The sequence below is a fragment of the Coregonus clupeaformis genome, unplaced genomic scaffold (assembly GCF_020615455.1).
Source record: "Coregonus clupeaformis isolate EN_2021a unplaced genomic scaffold, ASM2061545v1 scaf0456, whole genome shotgun sequence".
Lineage (NCBI taxonomy): Eukaryota > Metazoa > Chordata > Actinopteri > Salmoniformes > Salmonidae > Coregonus > Coregonus clupeaformis.
In genome coordinates, this window is record NW_025533911.1 from 111,272 (window position 1) to 123,475 (window position 12,204).

A 12,204-nucleotide genomic window follows, 5' to 3' on the forward strand; every position below is an offset into this window, starting at 1 on the left:
CCAAATGTAAATCAAAGCTAGACGTTGAACTGACGTCTGTGCCCAGTGGGGGATGTCTCATGGTAAGGTGGGGTATGCAAAACGGGTCAACTTTAAGCACCTCTATCTCCTAAATGTTTTGGCATTCAGGTCCAAAAAGTAACTTTCTGACCAAATCTACAATGTGAAAATATGTATAGAAAGTTTGCGTCAAATCAAAAAATCATTGAAATCAAATGTAATGACCCTCTATTATTTTCTATTCTATTCTTGCTAACACACTGCTCTTTCTAAACAAGTCTGGACAGCTTGAAAGATACTGATCATAGGAGTTTTGATGTGTAATGTAATAAGCAGTACCTATTGAATTTGCTGATAGTTACTTTATTGAAGAAAAATTTACTTACTATGACTGAGATATGTGGTTGTCACACCTAGCTATCTTAAGATCAATGCATTAACTGTAAGTCGCTCTGGAGAAGAGTGTCTGCTAAATGACTAAAATGTAAAATGTACCTTATTTCAAAGAACATACCCTTTTCATTTAACCACATCCTTTGAGCTATGACGCCAACCAATATGATCCTTTCTCTTCAGTGTAAAGGGTGCGATGCAGACCCGGTGGAGAGCGCAAGACTGACGTGACCCTGTTGGTACTTTTGAATTTTAATACAGCGTTATTACCTGATAAAGTAATGTTAGTTATCCGGTGAGAGCTTTTGTTCCGAACCCCCTACGGTGGGACAAAGGAGTGTGTAGTTTTGGTGGGAAAAGCTGTGTGTGTCAATTGTGGGGGTGACCATGTTGCTGGGGATCAGAAATGTCCTGTGCGAGTGAGACAGGTTGAGGTTGCCAGGGTTAGAACAGTGCAGAAAGTGTCATATGCTGAGGCAGTGAGTAAAATAGAGGATGGTGGGCTAAGGGTGAGGCAGCCTGAGAGGATCCCTGTGGGTAGTAGGCCAGTACAGAGTGACAAGAACAGTTTGTGCTTTAGTAAGGTTGGCTTCTTGGTGTTTATTGCTATGGTCATTAATTGAACCGGACAGACGGAACAGAAATCCCAGAAGATTGATTTGGTAGTAGCAGCAGCAGGGACGTTTTTGAGTGTCAGATTTTAGTGCAGAAGAACTACAGGGAATTTTGAGAGAAAGTGTTCCATCCTCCCAGGCCAACAGCCTGGGGTAGGATTTGTTAGCGCCAAAGTAGTGGGAAGGGGTGGTGGGTTTGTTGGGGATAGTGGTGTATATGTAGGATTAGATGGAGGTGCAATTTCTTTTTCCCATTCCCCTTTTATGTGAACAAAATATGCGATTCACACTCCGACCTGTGAAGGGCAACAATACGTAACAAAGCGTCTAGTCAGAAGGTATCGTATGCGGAGGCAGTGAAGATGGGTCAAGGGTGAGGGACCCTAAGAGGCTACCGGTGAGTATTAGACTTTTGCCAGTACAGAGTAATAGGCCTACGAAAGAAATGTGCTTCAGTAAAGTTGGCTTTTTACAGTTCATTGCCATGGTTATCAACTGTACCGCCGGAATAGAATGTAAATCACAGAAAATAGGTGTTGTGGTGGCAGCTGCAGAGAAGTGCTTGGGATTACGAGAATTTACTACAGAAGAGTTACAGGGTGTGTTGAATGGTAGTGTTCCGTCCTCCCAGGCTGTCAGCATGGTGTAGGATCAGATAGGGTCAAAATAGTGCAATTGGGGGTGTTTTTTTAATGAATGTTGAGTTATAAAATAAAATAGTTGGCAGGGTTTTTCCCTTTTCCCATTTATACTCCAGTCCAGTTGGTGGCGGTAATGCAACGTTAATATTGGATGCCAACCGGAATTAAACCCACTGAAGAAGACGTAGTCTGCCGGAAAATCACACAAAGAAAAAGTAGTAAACGGAAGTTAACAATAATTTCCAAGTTAGCGATTTATTGTTGTATTTAGACATTTATTAACACCCTAGAACTCAATTTATGACTAATTTAACTGCACAGCATCACATACTTACCCAAGGTAGTGTTTAATTCCCGTTGGAAACAGGACTTGAATGATAGGTTTTATATAAGTAAGCTACCTAGCTGTTAACGTTTGCTAACAATGGCTAACTGTCTGGTTTTTCACACTCAAATAGCCTCCATCATGGAGGTGCTAGCGAATGCAGCTGTGGCAGACATCTGTAAACTCGTAGACGACGACTATGCAGTGTTTCGTTTGGAAATAACTCAAAGCCAGAAAGAAAACGGGGCATTGCGGAGGAAACTACAGCTACTGGAACTGAAGATGGCACGGGAGCGCGCAGAGAGGACAATGCGAGAGCGCGTCGTCGCAGGCAGTACTACTACGAGTAGTGTCAAGATCCTGGACCAATACAGAGGAATGGCAAGAGGTACATTTAGCAGAAAATATATAGCTCAGGGACTGTCGCCACGTTCCCCTCTGCACATGTGTTCAGATGTGTTACCCAGAAGTGGGTCCGTTGTTTGGCTAGTATGCAATAATTCCCCTGATTACTTAGCTATCTTGCGCAAAGACACTATCATCATCTCACCAGATTCTTGATTAACTGCATTTCCTATTATTTACTCAATGAAAACAATGTGATGCATGGAATATAATACATAGATAAATAAATAGTATATCAAGAAGTGTTACCTTACATCCTTGCCAATTCTAGACAATGTCAAAACTGTCAATAGTGTACAATATAGCATTGACAGTAGCTAACAGAACCACCTCTTTTCCCCCAATCACTCTCTCAGGTGAAGGACATATCACTGGAGGCCACATGATTTCTGTGAAGCCAGCAGGACACAATACATGGAGAGATGACCAACCAATCACTGTTGATGAGGGGAGTGGAACCTCAACCCAGCACGTTATCATGATAGAGGTTAGTGGAATAGTGTTGCATTACAAATTACAGTTACTTTGTAAATCAAATGTGGCCTGTTTATTTCAGAAAGGCTCCCCTCAGCTATTCACTTGCTTACATGCACATCCTCATGTATCTGCCATAGGGGAGCTTGTGAGACATTATTATCCAGTTCTACTCATATACCAGTAATAACACCCTCTCTTCTTATAAGTCTGCAGATGCAGAGGCTGCAGGTCCTGGGGTCAAGCTGGAGAGGTCTGAAGCAGAGGTGGACCCACGGCACAGCAGAGACATCCAGACTGGAGTGCCCCTTGTAGCCACAGAGGATTCCACCACTGCCCCAGCGCAGTACAGGACCCGACGCAGGATCACGGAGGTCAGTGGAACGCCGAACGCCGTACTCAAGTCAGAGACAGACACCGAGACTTTAAAGGGGCTGGGGCGACTGGGTTGTCCTCCTTCTCCCCGCTCAGAGTATTTACTTTATGGTAACCCGAGCCCGAGGACGGTTTTATCCCATCAGGACTCAGGTGACGCATTACAGACGGGCAATGATCCGTCCTGTTCATACGCTACAGAGACCGAGATGATACCTGGTGACATATCTGTGGACTTAGATACACAGACTAATCCAATGAGAGGGGACTGGAACCGGTACAGTAGTAGTGTAAACTCTGAAAGGTGCCTAGATAAGAAAGGGGAGGTTGTAGTCTTAGATGAGGTGATTGTGAAAGTGGAGGATGACACTCCTCTGACATGGAATGCAAACGAAACTCACTTAGGAGAAGGACACTCGCAGGGCAACACCAGTGACTTCTTAGAATACAGGGAAAACTTAGAGACAAATCCAAATGTCGCAACCCACTCCCCTTTACACGCGTTCAGGGATCACGACCCAGTGTCCACGTCAATGGGGCCCTTCTGATTCCACGGCCGCATCCTTTTCGATCATCAGGTATTGAACTCAAATGACAGGGCTAGAGCCCAGGCTCAGGGAGGGGAGCCACATCAGGCAATAGTAAAGAGAAACGGTTCCTCTGCATGTTCTGTAACAAAGGCTTCAGCTGCCTCCAGAAGGTGGAGAGTCACCAGAGGGTCCACACAGGGGAGAAATCCTTCAGCTGTACCCAGTGTGAGAAGAGGTTCTCCCACCAGCACCACCTGAAGAGGCACCAGAGGGTCCACACAGGGGAGAAACCCTACAGCTGCCCCCAGTGTGAGAAGAGGTTCTCCCGCCAGGACCAGCTGAAGATGCACCTGAAGGTCCACACGGGAGAGAGGCCGTTCGCCTGCACTCACTGCGGGAAGAGGTTCTCAGAGAGGAGCTACCTCAGGACACACCAGCAGAAAAACCATTCCACTCTATAACATAGAAAATAACTATTCCACCCGATAGTTTCTGACGTTTAGATCAAACCCTGCATTAAAGACAAAGATTCATTTTCATTGTTGTCAGCAGACAATATCCACAGATGCATTTGGAATAACAAGAGTAACAGATTTCAGTGTTGAATATTCCTGGGTAGAATATTGCATCCAGACATTGTGTGATATATAAGGCATATATAAGCCTAAAAAGTATGTTACATAGTGTGTTTGTACTGTGTAGGCTATATAATGTTCACAAATGCCTATTTCATTACTTCCATTCAACTACATAATTTTTTCCCCAAAACATTTTTAATGAGAAAATAAATGCAGTATCATGTTCATGCTGATTTTTTGAGACGTGTGCATGTGGTTTTCATATGGTGTATTTAAAACGTGTTCGTTTAATAAACACATAATGGGACTTTTCATTAAGACTTTCAATAATCCCCCTTGGATTTCTTCAAATGTTGTATTAAAGTGTGATTAAAATGGATTGAATTGTTATTTTTAGTCAATGATCTACACAACATACTCGAATGTCAAAGTGGCAGAAAAATTCTGACATTTTTGAAAGATTAATACAAAAATAAAAAATAATACCTTCATTAGATAAGTATTCATCACCCCTGAGTCACTACATAATCAGAAACACCTTTGTCAGCGATTACAGCTGTGAGTCTTTTTGGGTGGGCGGCAGGTAGCTTAGTGGTTAAGAGCGTTGTGCCAGTAACCGAAAGGTCGCTGGTCCTAATCCCTGAGCCGACTAGGTGAAAAATCTGTTGATGTGCCCTTGAGCAAGGCACTTAACCCTAATTGCTCCTGTAAGTCGCTCTGGATAAGAGTGTCTGCTAAATGACTAAAATGTAAATGTAAAATGTATAAGAGCTTTGCACACCTGGATTGTGCAATATTTGCCCATTTATTATTTTCAAAGTTCTTCAAGCTCTGTCAAGGTGTTGGGGATCATGGCTAGACAGCCATTTTCAAGTCTTACTATATATTTCCAAGCAGATTTAATTCAAAACTGTAACTTGGCCACTCAGGAACATTCACTCTCTTCTTGGTAAGCAACTCCAATGTAGATTTGGCCTTATGTTGTACGTTATTGTCCTGCTGAAAGGTGAATTCCTCACCCAGTGTCTGGTGTAAAGCAGACAGAAGCAGGTTTTCCCCAAGGATTTTCCTGTGCTTAGCTCCTTCCCATTTATTTTTATCCTGAAAAACTCCCCAGGTTTTCACGATGTCCAACATACCCATGCCATGTTTGCAGCCACCGCCATGCTTGAAAATAAGGAGGCGGTTACTCAGTGATGTGTTGTTGGATTTGCCCCAAACATAAGGCTTTGCATTTAGGCAGTATTACTTTAGTGCCTTGTTGGATACAGGATGCATGTTTTGAAAAAACATTTTCTGTATATTTGTATTATTTTCACTGTCATTTAGGTCATTATTGTGGAGTCACTACAATGTTGTTGATCCATCCTCAGTTTTCTCCCATCAAAGCCATTGAACTCCGTAGCTGTTTTAAAATCACCAATGGCCTAATCGTGACATCCCTGAGCAGTTTCCTTCCTGTCCTGCAGCTCAGTTAACTGCATCTTTAATGTGTCTGGGTGGTTTAATACAGCATAACCCTTACGAAAAAAGATTGCAGTCAGAGTGCAGTATGCTGCAAATACTGCTTTCAAAATACGTTTTTTTTACTGCAGTAATTTTGCAGTGCAACTGCAGTTAAAGTGCAATATAACACACATATACATACATACACTGCTCAAAAAAATAGTGGGGAAAAAAAGTATTTAGTCAGCCACCAATTGTGCAAGTTCTCCCACTTAAAAAGATGAGAGAGGCCTGTAATTTTCATCATAGGTACACGTCAACTATGACAGACAAATTGAGAGAAAAAAATTCCAGAAAATCACATTGTAGGATTTTTTATGAATTTATTTGCAAATTATGGTGGAAAATAAGTATTTGGTCACCTACAAACAAGCAAGATTTCTGGCTCTCACAGACCTGTAACTTATTCTTTAAGAGGCTCCTCTGTCCTCCACTCGTTACCTGTATTAATGGCACCTGTTTGAGTATCAGTATAAAAGACACCTGTCCACAACCTCAAACAGTCACACTCCAAACTCCACTATGGCCAAGACCAAAGAGCTGTCAAAGGACACCAGAAACAAAATTGTAGACCTGCACCAGGCTGGGAAGACTGAATCTGCAATAGGTAAGCAGCTTGGTTTGAAGAAATCAACTGTGGGAGCAATTATTAGGAAATGGAAGACATACAAGACCACTGATAATCTCCCTCGATCTGGGGCTCCACGCAAGATCTCACCCCGTGGGGTCAAAATGATCACAAGAACGGTGAGCAAAAATCCCAGAACCACACGGGGGGACCTAGTGAATGACCTGCAGAGAGCTGGGACCAAAGTAACAAAGCCTACCATCAGTAACACACTACGCCGCCAGGGACTCAAATCCTGCAGTGCCAGACGTGTTCCCCTGCTTAAGCCAGTACATGTCCAGGCCCGTCTGAAGTGCATTTGGATGATCCAGAAGAGGATTGGGAGAATGTCATATGGTCAGATGAAACCAAAATAGAACTTTTGGTAAAAACTCAACTCGTCGTGTTTGGAGGACAAAGAATGCTGAGTTGCATCCAAAGAACACCATACCTACTGTGAAGCATGGGGGTGGAAACATCATGCTTTGGGGCTGTTTTTCTGCAAAGGGACCAGGACGACTGATCCGTGTAAAGGAAGGAATGAATGGGGCCATGTATTGTGAGATTTTGAGTGAAATCCTCCTTCCATCAGCAAGGGCATTGAAGATGAAACGTGGCTGGGTCTTTCAGCATGACTGATCCCAAACACACCGCCCGGGCAACGAAGGAGTGGCTTCGTAAGAAGCATTTCAAGGTCCTGGAGTGGCCTAGCCAGTCTCCAGATCTCAACCCCATAGAAAATCTTTTTGAGGGAGTTGAAAGTCCGTGTTGCCCAGCGACAGCCCCAAAACATCACTGCTCTAGAGGAGATCTGCATGGAGGAATGGGCCAAAATACCAGCAACAGTGTGTGAAAACCTTGTGAAGACTTACAGAAAACGTTTGACCTGTGTCATTGCCAACAAAGGGTATATAACAAAGTATTGAGAAACTTTTGTTATTGACCAAATACTTATTTTCCACCATAATATGCAAATAAATTCATTAAAAATCCTACAATGTGATTTTCTGTATTTTTTTTCTAATTTTGTCTGTCATAGTTGACGTGTACCTATGATGAAAATTACAGGCCTCTCTCATCTTTTTAAGTGGGAGAACTTGCACAATTGGTGGCTGACTAAATACTTTTTTTCCCCACTGTATGTATGTATATATATATATATATATATATACACACACACACATATATACACACACACACATATATACACACACACACACACACACATACATATATATATATATATATATATATATATATATATATATATATATATATATATATATATATAATAACAGTTATTCTGCTATTACTGCATCCAAAAAACCATAGTCAACTGCAGTTACTGCACTTTTACTGTAGTTTCAAAACTGCAATCTTTTTTTGTAAGGGAATTAACTTGAGCATGCTTAAATAGATATTCAATGTCTGATTTTTATTGTTACCCATATACCAATCACTGCACTTCTTTATGAGGCTTTCAAAAAAGCTCCCTGTGCTTTGTAGTTGAATCTGTGCTTTACTTGACTGAGGGACCTTGCAGATATTGTATGTATGGGGGACAGCGAAAGGGGTAGTCATTCAAAAATCATGTCAACCACTTATTTCACACAGTGAGTCCATGTAACTTAGTATGTGATTTGTTAAAGGTCAACTGCCCCTTAGAACCAACATATCTGGTTTTAAACGGCCTATGTCGCATCAATACAAGTCAAACATTAATTATAGTGTCAAAATTGACTACAAAGTGTAAAGTCAGTCTTGTCCAAAACAGAGTTTTGTTAGTGAGTTCATCACAACTTACTGGAGGGTTGGGTATGGATTACTTACATGCCCACTTTTGCCAATGATGCCCAATTGCCCAAAGACAACACGCCTGAGGTCCGCCCCAGGCATGTTGACATTTGTTGTTAAGTCTGCATATGGGTGCAAGGCACACACACGTCGCTCTGAAAATAGGAGTGGAAATGGGCTTCCATAAAGTTCAACAATCTTGGGCAGATAGGATATGAGCATGCACCCTTGAGGGGCCCCTGTGTTGAGGATCAGTGTGGCAGATTTGTTGTTACCTACCCTTACCACCTGGGGGTGGCCCGTCAGGAAGTCCAGGATCTAGTTGCAGAGGGAGGTGTTTAGTCCCAGGGTCCTTAGCTTAGTGATGAGCTTTGAGGGCACTATGGTGTTAAACGCTGAGCTGTAGTCAATGAATAGCATTCTCACATAGGTGTTCCTTTTGTCCAGGTGGCAAAGGGCAGTGTGGAGTGTAATAGAGATTGCATCATCTGTGGATCTGTTGGGGCGGTATGCAAATTGGAGTGGGTCTAGGGTTTCTGGGATAATGGTATTGATGTGAGCCATGACCAGCCTTTCACAGCACTTCATTGCTACAGACGTGAGTGCTACGGGTCAGTAGTCATTTAGGCAGGTTACCTTAGTGTTCTTGGGCACAGGGACTATGCTGGTCTGCTTGAAACACGTTGGTATTACAGACTCAGTCAGGGACAGGTTGAAGATGTCAGTGAAGACACTTGCCAGTTGGTCAGCGCATGCTCGGAGTACACGTCCTGGTAATCCGTCTGGCCCTGCGACCTTGTGAATGTTCACCTGTTTAAAGGTCTTACTCACATCGGCTACGGAGAGCGTGATCACACAGTTGTCCGGAACAGCTGATGCTCTCATGCATGTTTCAGTGTTGCTTGCCTCGAAGCGAGCATAGAAGTAATTTAGCTCGTCTGGTAGGCTTGTGTCACTGGGCAGCTTGCGGCTGTGCTTCCCTTTGTAGTCTGTAATAGTTTGCAAGCCCTGCCACAATCGACGAGTGTCGGAGCCGGTGTAGTAAGATTAAATCTTAGTCCTGTATTGACGCTTTGCCTGTTTGATGGTTCGTCTGAGGGCATAGCAGGATTTATTATAAGCTTACGGGTTAGAATCCCGCTCCTTGAAAGCAGCAGCTCTACCCTTTAGCTCAGTGCGGATGTCGCCTGTAATCCATGGCTTCTGGATGGGGTATGTACGTACAGTCACTGTGGGGATGAAGTCATCGATGCTCTTATTGATGAAGCCAGTGACTGATGTGGTGTACTTCTCAATGCCATCGGAAGAATCCCCGGAACATATTACAGTCTGTGCTAGCAAAACAGTCCTGTAGCTTAGCATCTACCACCTATACCATCTATACATGGGATAGGATAAAGTAATCCTTCTGGTGGTAAATAGACAGATACGAAAAATATAGATAAACTCTCTTGGTAAGTAGTGTGGTCTACAGCTTATCATGAGATACTCTACCTCAGGCGAGCAAAACCTCAAGACTTCCTTAATATTAGATTTTGTGCACCAGCTGTTGTTTACAAATATATACAGACCGCCACCCTTTGTCTTACCGGAGGCGGCTGTTCTATCTTGCCAATGCAGCATAAACCCCGCCAGCTGTATGTTATCCACGTCGTCGTTCAGCCACGACTCGGTGAAACATAAGATATTACAGTTTTTAATGTCTCGTTGGTAGGATATTCGTGATCGTAGCTCATCTATTTTGTTATCCAATGATTGTACGTTGGCTAATAGGACTGATGGTAGAGGCAGATTACCCACTCACCGTCGGATCCTTACAAGGCACCACGACCTACGTCCTCGATATCTCTGTCTCTTTCTCCTGCGAATAACGGGGATTTGGGCTTGGGATTCACTATCTGGCAGTCCGACGGACGAATCTGGGTTTGGCGGATGCCAGGAGAATGCTACCTGTCCCAATTCATAGTGCCAACTGTAAAATTTGGTGGAGGAGGAATAATGGTCTGTGGCTGTTTTTAATGGTTCGGGCTAGGCCCCTTAGTTCAAGTGAAGGGAAATCTTAACGCTACTGCATACAACGACAATCTAGACGATTCTGTGCTTCCAACTTTGTGGCAACAGTTTGGGAAGGCCCATTCCTGTTTCAGCATGACAATGCCCCTGTGCACAAAGCGAGGTCGATTCAGAAATGGTGTGTCGAGATCGGTGTGGAAGATCTTGACTGGCCTGCACAGAGCCCTGACCTCAACCCCATCGAACACTTTTGGGATGAATTGGAGGCCTAATCGCCCAACATCAGTGCCTGACTTCACTAATGCACTTGTGGCTGAATGGAAGCAAGTCCCCGCAGCAATGTTCCAACATCTAGTGGAAAGCCTTCCCAGAAGAGTGGAGGCTGTTATAGCTGCAAAGGGGGGGACCAACTCCATATTAATGCCCAAGGTTTTGGAATGAGATGTTCGACGAGCAGGTGTCCACATACTTTTGGTAATGTCGTGTTTTTAAATGTGTAATTCGCACTCTGACCTGAGAAAGGCAGCAATACAGCGTCTAGTCTGCTGGAAACGCCCAAGAAGAAGAAGAAGAGTGTAAACGGAAGTAAACAATGACCAAGAACAACTTCCACGTCAGCGTTTTTATTGTTGTTATTTAGCCGTTTATTAACACGTTGGAACTCAAAACATGACTAATTTAACTGCACAGCATCACATACTTACCCAATGTTGTCTTTAATTGGCGTTGGAAACAGGACTTGGTTGATAGACGTTATCTAAGTAACGCTAGCTAGCTAGTTGCTAACGTTAGCTAAAAGTAACAATGGCTAACTGTATGGTTTTTCACACTCAAATAGCCTCCATCGTGGAGGTGCTAGCGAATTCAGCTGTGGCAGATATCTGTAAACTCGTAGACGACGACTATGCAGTGTTTCGTTTGGAAATAACTCAAAGCCAGAAAGAAAACAGGGCATTGCGGAGGAAACTACAGCTAATGGAACTGAAGGTGGCACGGGAGCGCGCAGAGAGGACAATCCGAGAGCGCGCCATCGCCAGTCGTCCCGGTAGTGTCAAGATCCTCGACCGATACAGAGGAATGGCGAGAGGTACATTTTGATGAAGGCCGAGGCTGCGGGGCCTGTCGCCCTGTTCCCCTCTGCGCATTTGTTCAAATGTGTTGTCCAGAATTGGGTCTTGGACAGTTTTTGATAGTGCAATACTTCCCCTTATTACTTACCTATCTTGCACAACTTTTTTAATTTTACCTTTGTTTTACCAGGCAGGCCAATTAAGAACAAATTATTCTTGCACAAAAAAGACAAGATCATATTCCAAGTGGATTATTGATTTACTGAATTTTTTACATTTACATTTTAGTCATTTAGCAGACGCTCTTATCCAGAGCGACTTACAGTTAGTGAATACATATATATATTTTTTTATACTGGCCCCCGTGGGAATCGAACCCACAACCCTGCCGTTGCAAACACCATGCTCTATCAACTGAGCTACATCCCTGCCGGCCATTCCCTCCCCTACCATGGACGACGCTGGGCCAATTGTGCGCCGCCCATGAGTCTCCCGGTCGCGGCCGGCTGCGACAGAGCCTGGATTCGAACCAGGATCTCTAGTGGCACAGTTAGCACTGAATGTCCTATTATCATACTCAAAATGAATGTGATGCATGGAACATAATCAATCAATCAATAAATAGTATATCAAGAAGTTATGAGAAGTGTTACCTTACATTCTTGCCAATTGTAGACAGTGTCAATAGTGTACAATATAGTGTTGAGCATTGACAGTACCTAACCTAACCACCCCTTTTCCCCCAATCATTTTCTCAGGTGAAGGACATCTCACTGGAGGCCATAGTAGCTTTGCGAAGCCAGCGGGACACAACGCGTGGAGAGATGACCAACCCATAGTTGTTGATGAGGGGAGTGGAACCTCAACCCAGCATGTTAT

The 12,204-nt window shown here is 43.5% G+C and overlaps 2 protein-coding genes across 3 annotated transcripts in view; both read left to right on the forward strand.

Moving 5' to 3' along the window:
• LOC121535724 (ichor-like) overlaps window positions 1–12,204 on the forward strand; it is a 193,406-nt gene that overhangs the window by 105,594 nt on the left and 75,608 nt on the right. The gene's annotated exons all lie outside the window — the stretch shown is intronic.
• On the forward strand, window positions 2,169–3,761 carry LOC121535737. The gene is made up of 3 exons (XM_045215482.1): window positions 2,169–2,361; window positions 2,735–2,865; window positions 3,069–3,761. Exons 1-3 carry the CDS (start codon window positions 2,256–2,258, stop codon window positions 3,165–3,167), a joined length of 336 nt encoding a protein of 111 aa, XP_045071417.1. The 5' UTR covers window positions 2,169–2,255; the 3' UTR covers window positions 3,168–3,761.

Bases quoted from the DNA above. Each gene is read 5' to 3' on its own strand.
- LOC121535737 (XM_045215482.1), top strand. From the start codon at position 2,256: ATGGCACGGGAGCGCGCAGAGAGGACAATGCGAGAGCGCGTCGTCGCA. The intron at 2,362-2,734 runs GTACATTTAGCA...TCACTCTCTCAG, and splicing joins ATACAGAGGAATGGCAAGAG to GTGAAGGACATATCACTGGA. The intron at 2,866-3,068 runs GTTAGTGGAATA...ATAAGTCTGCAG, and splicing joins AGCACGTTATCATGATAGAG to ATGCAGAGGCTGCAGGTCCT.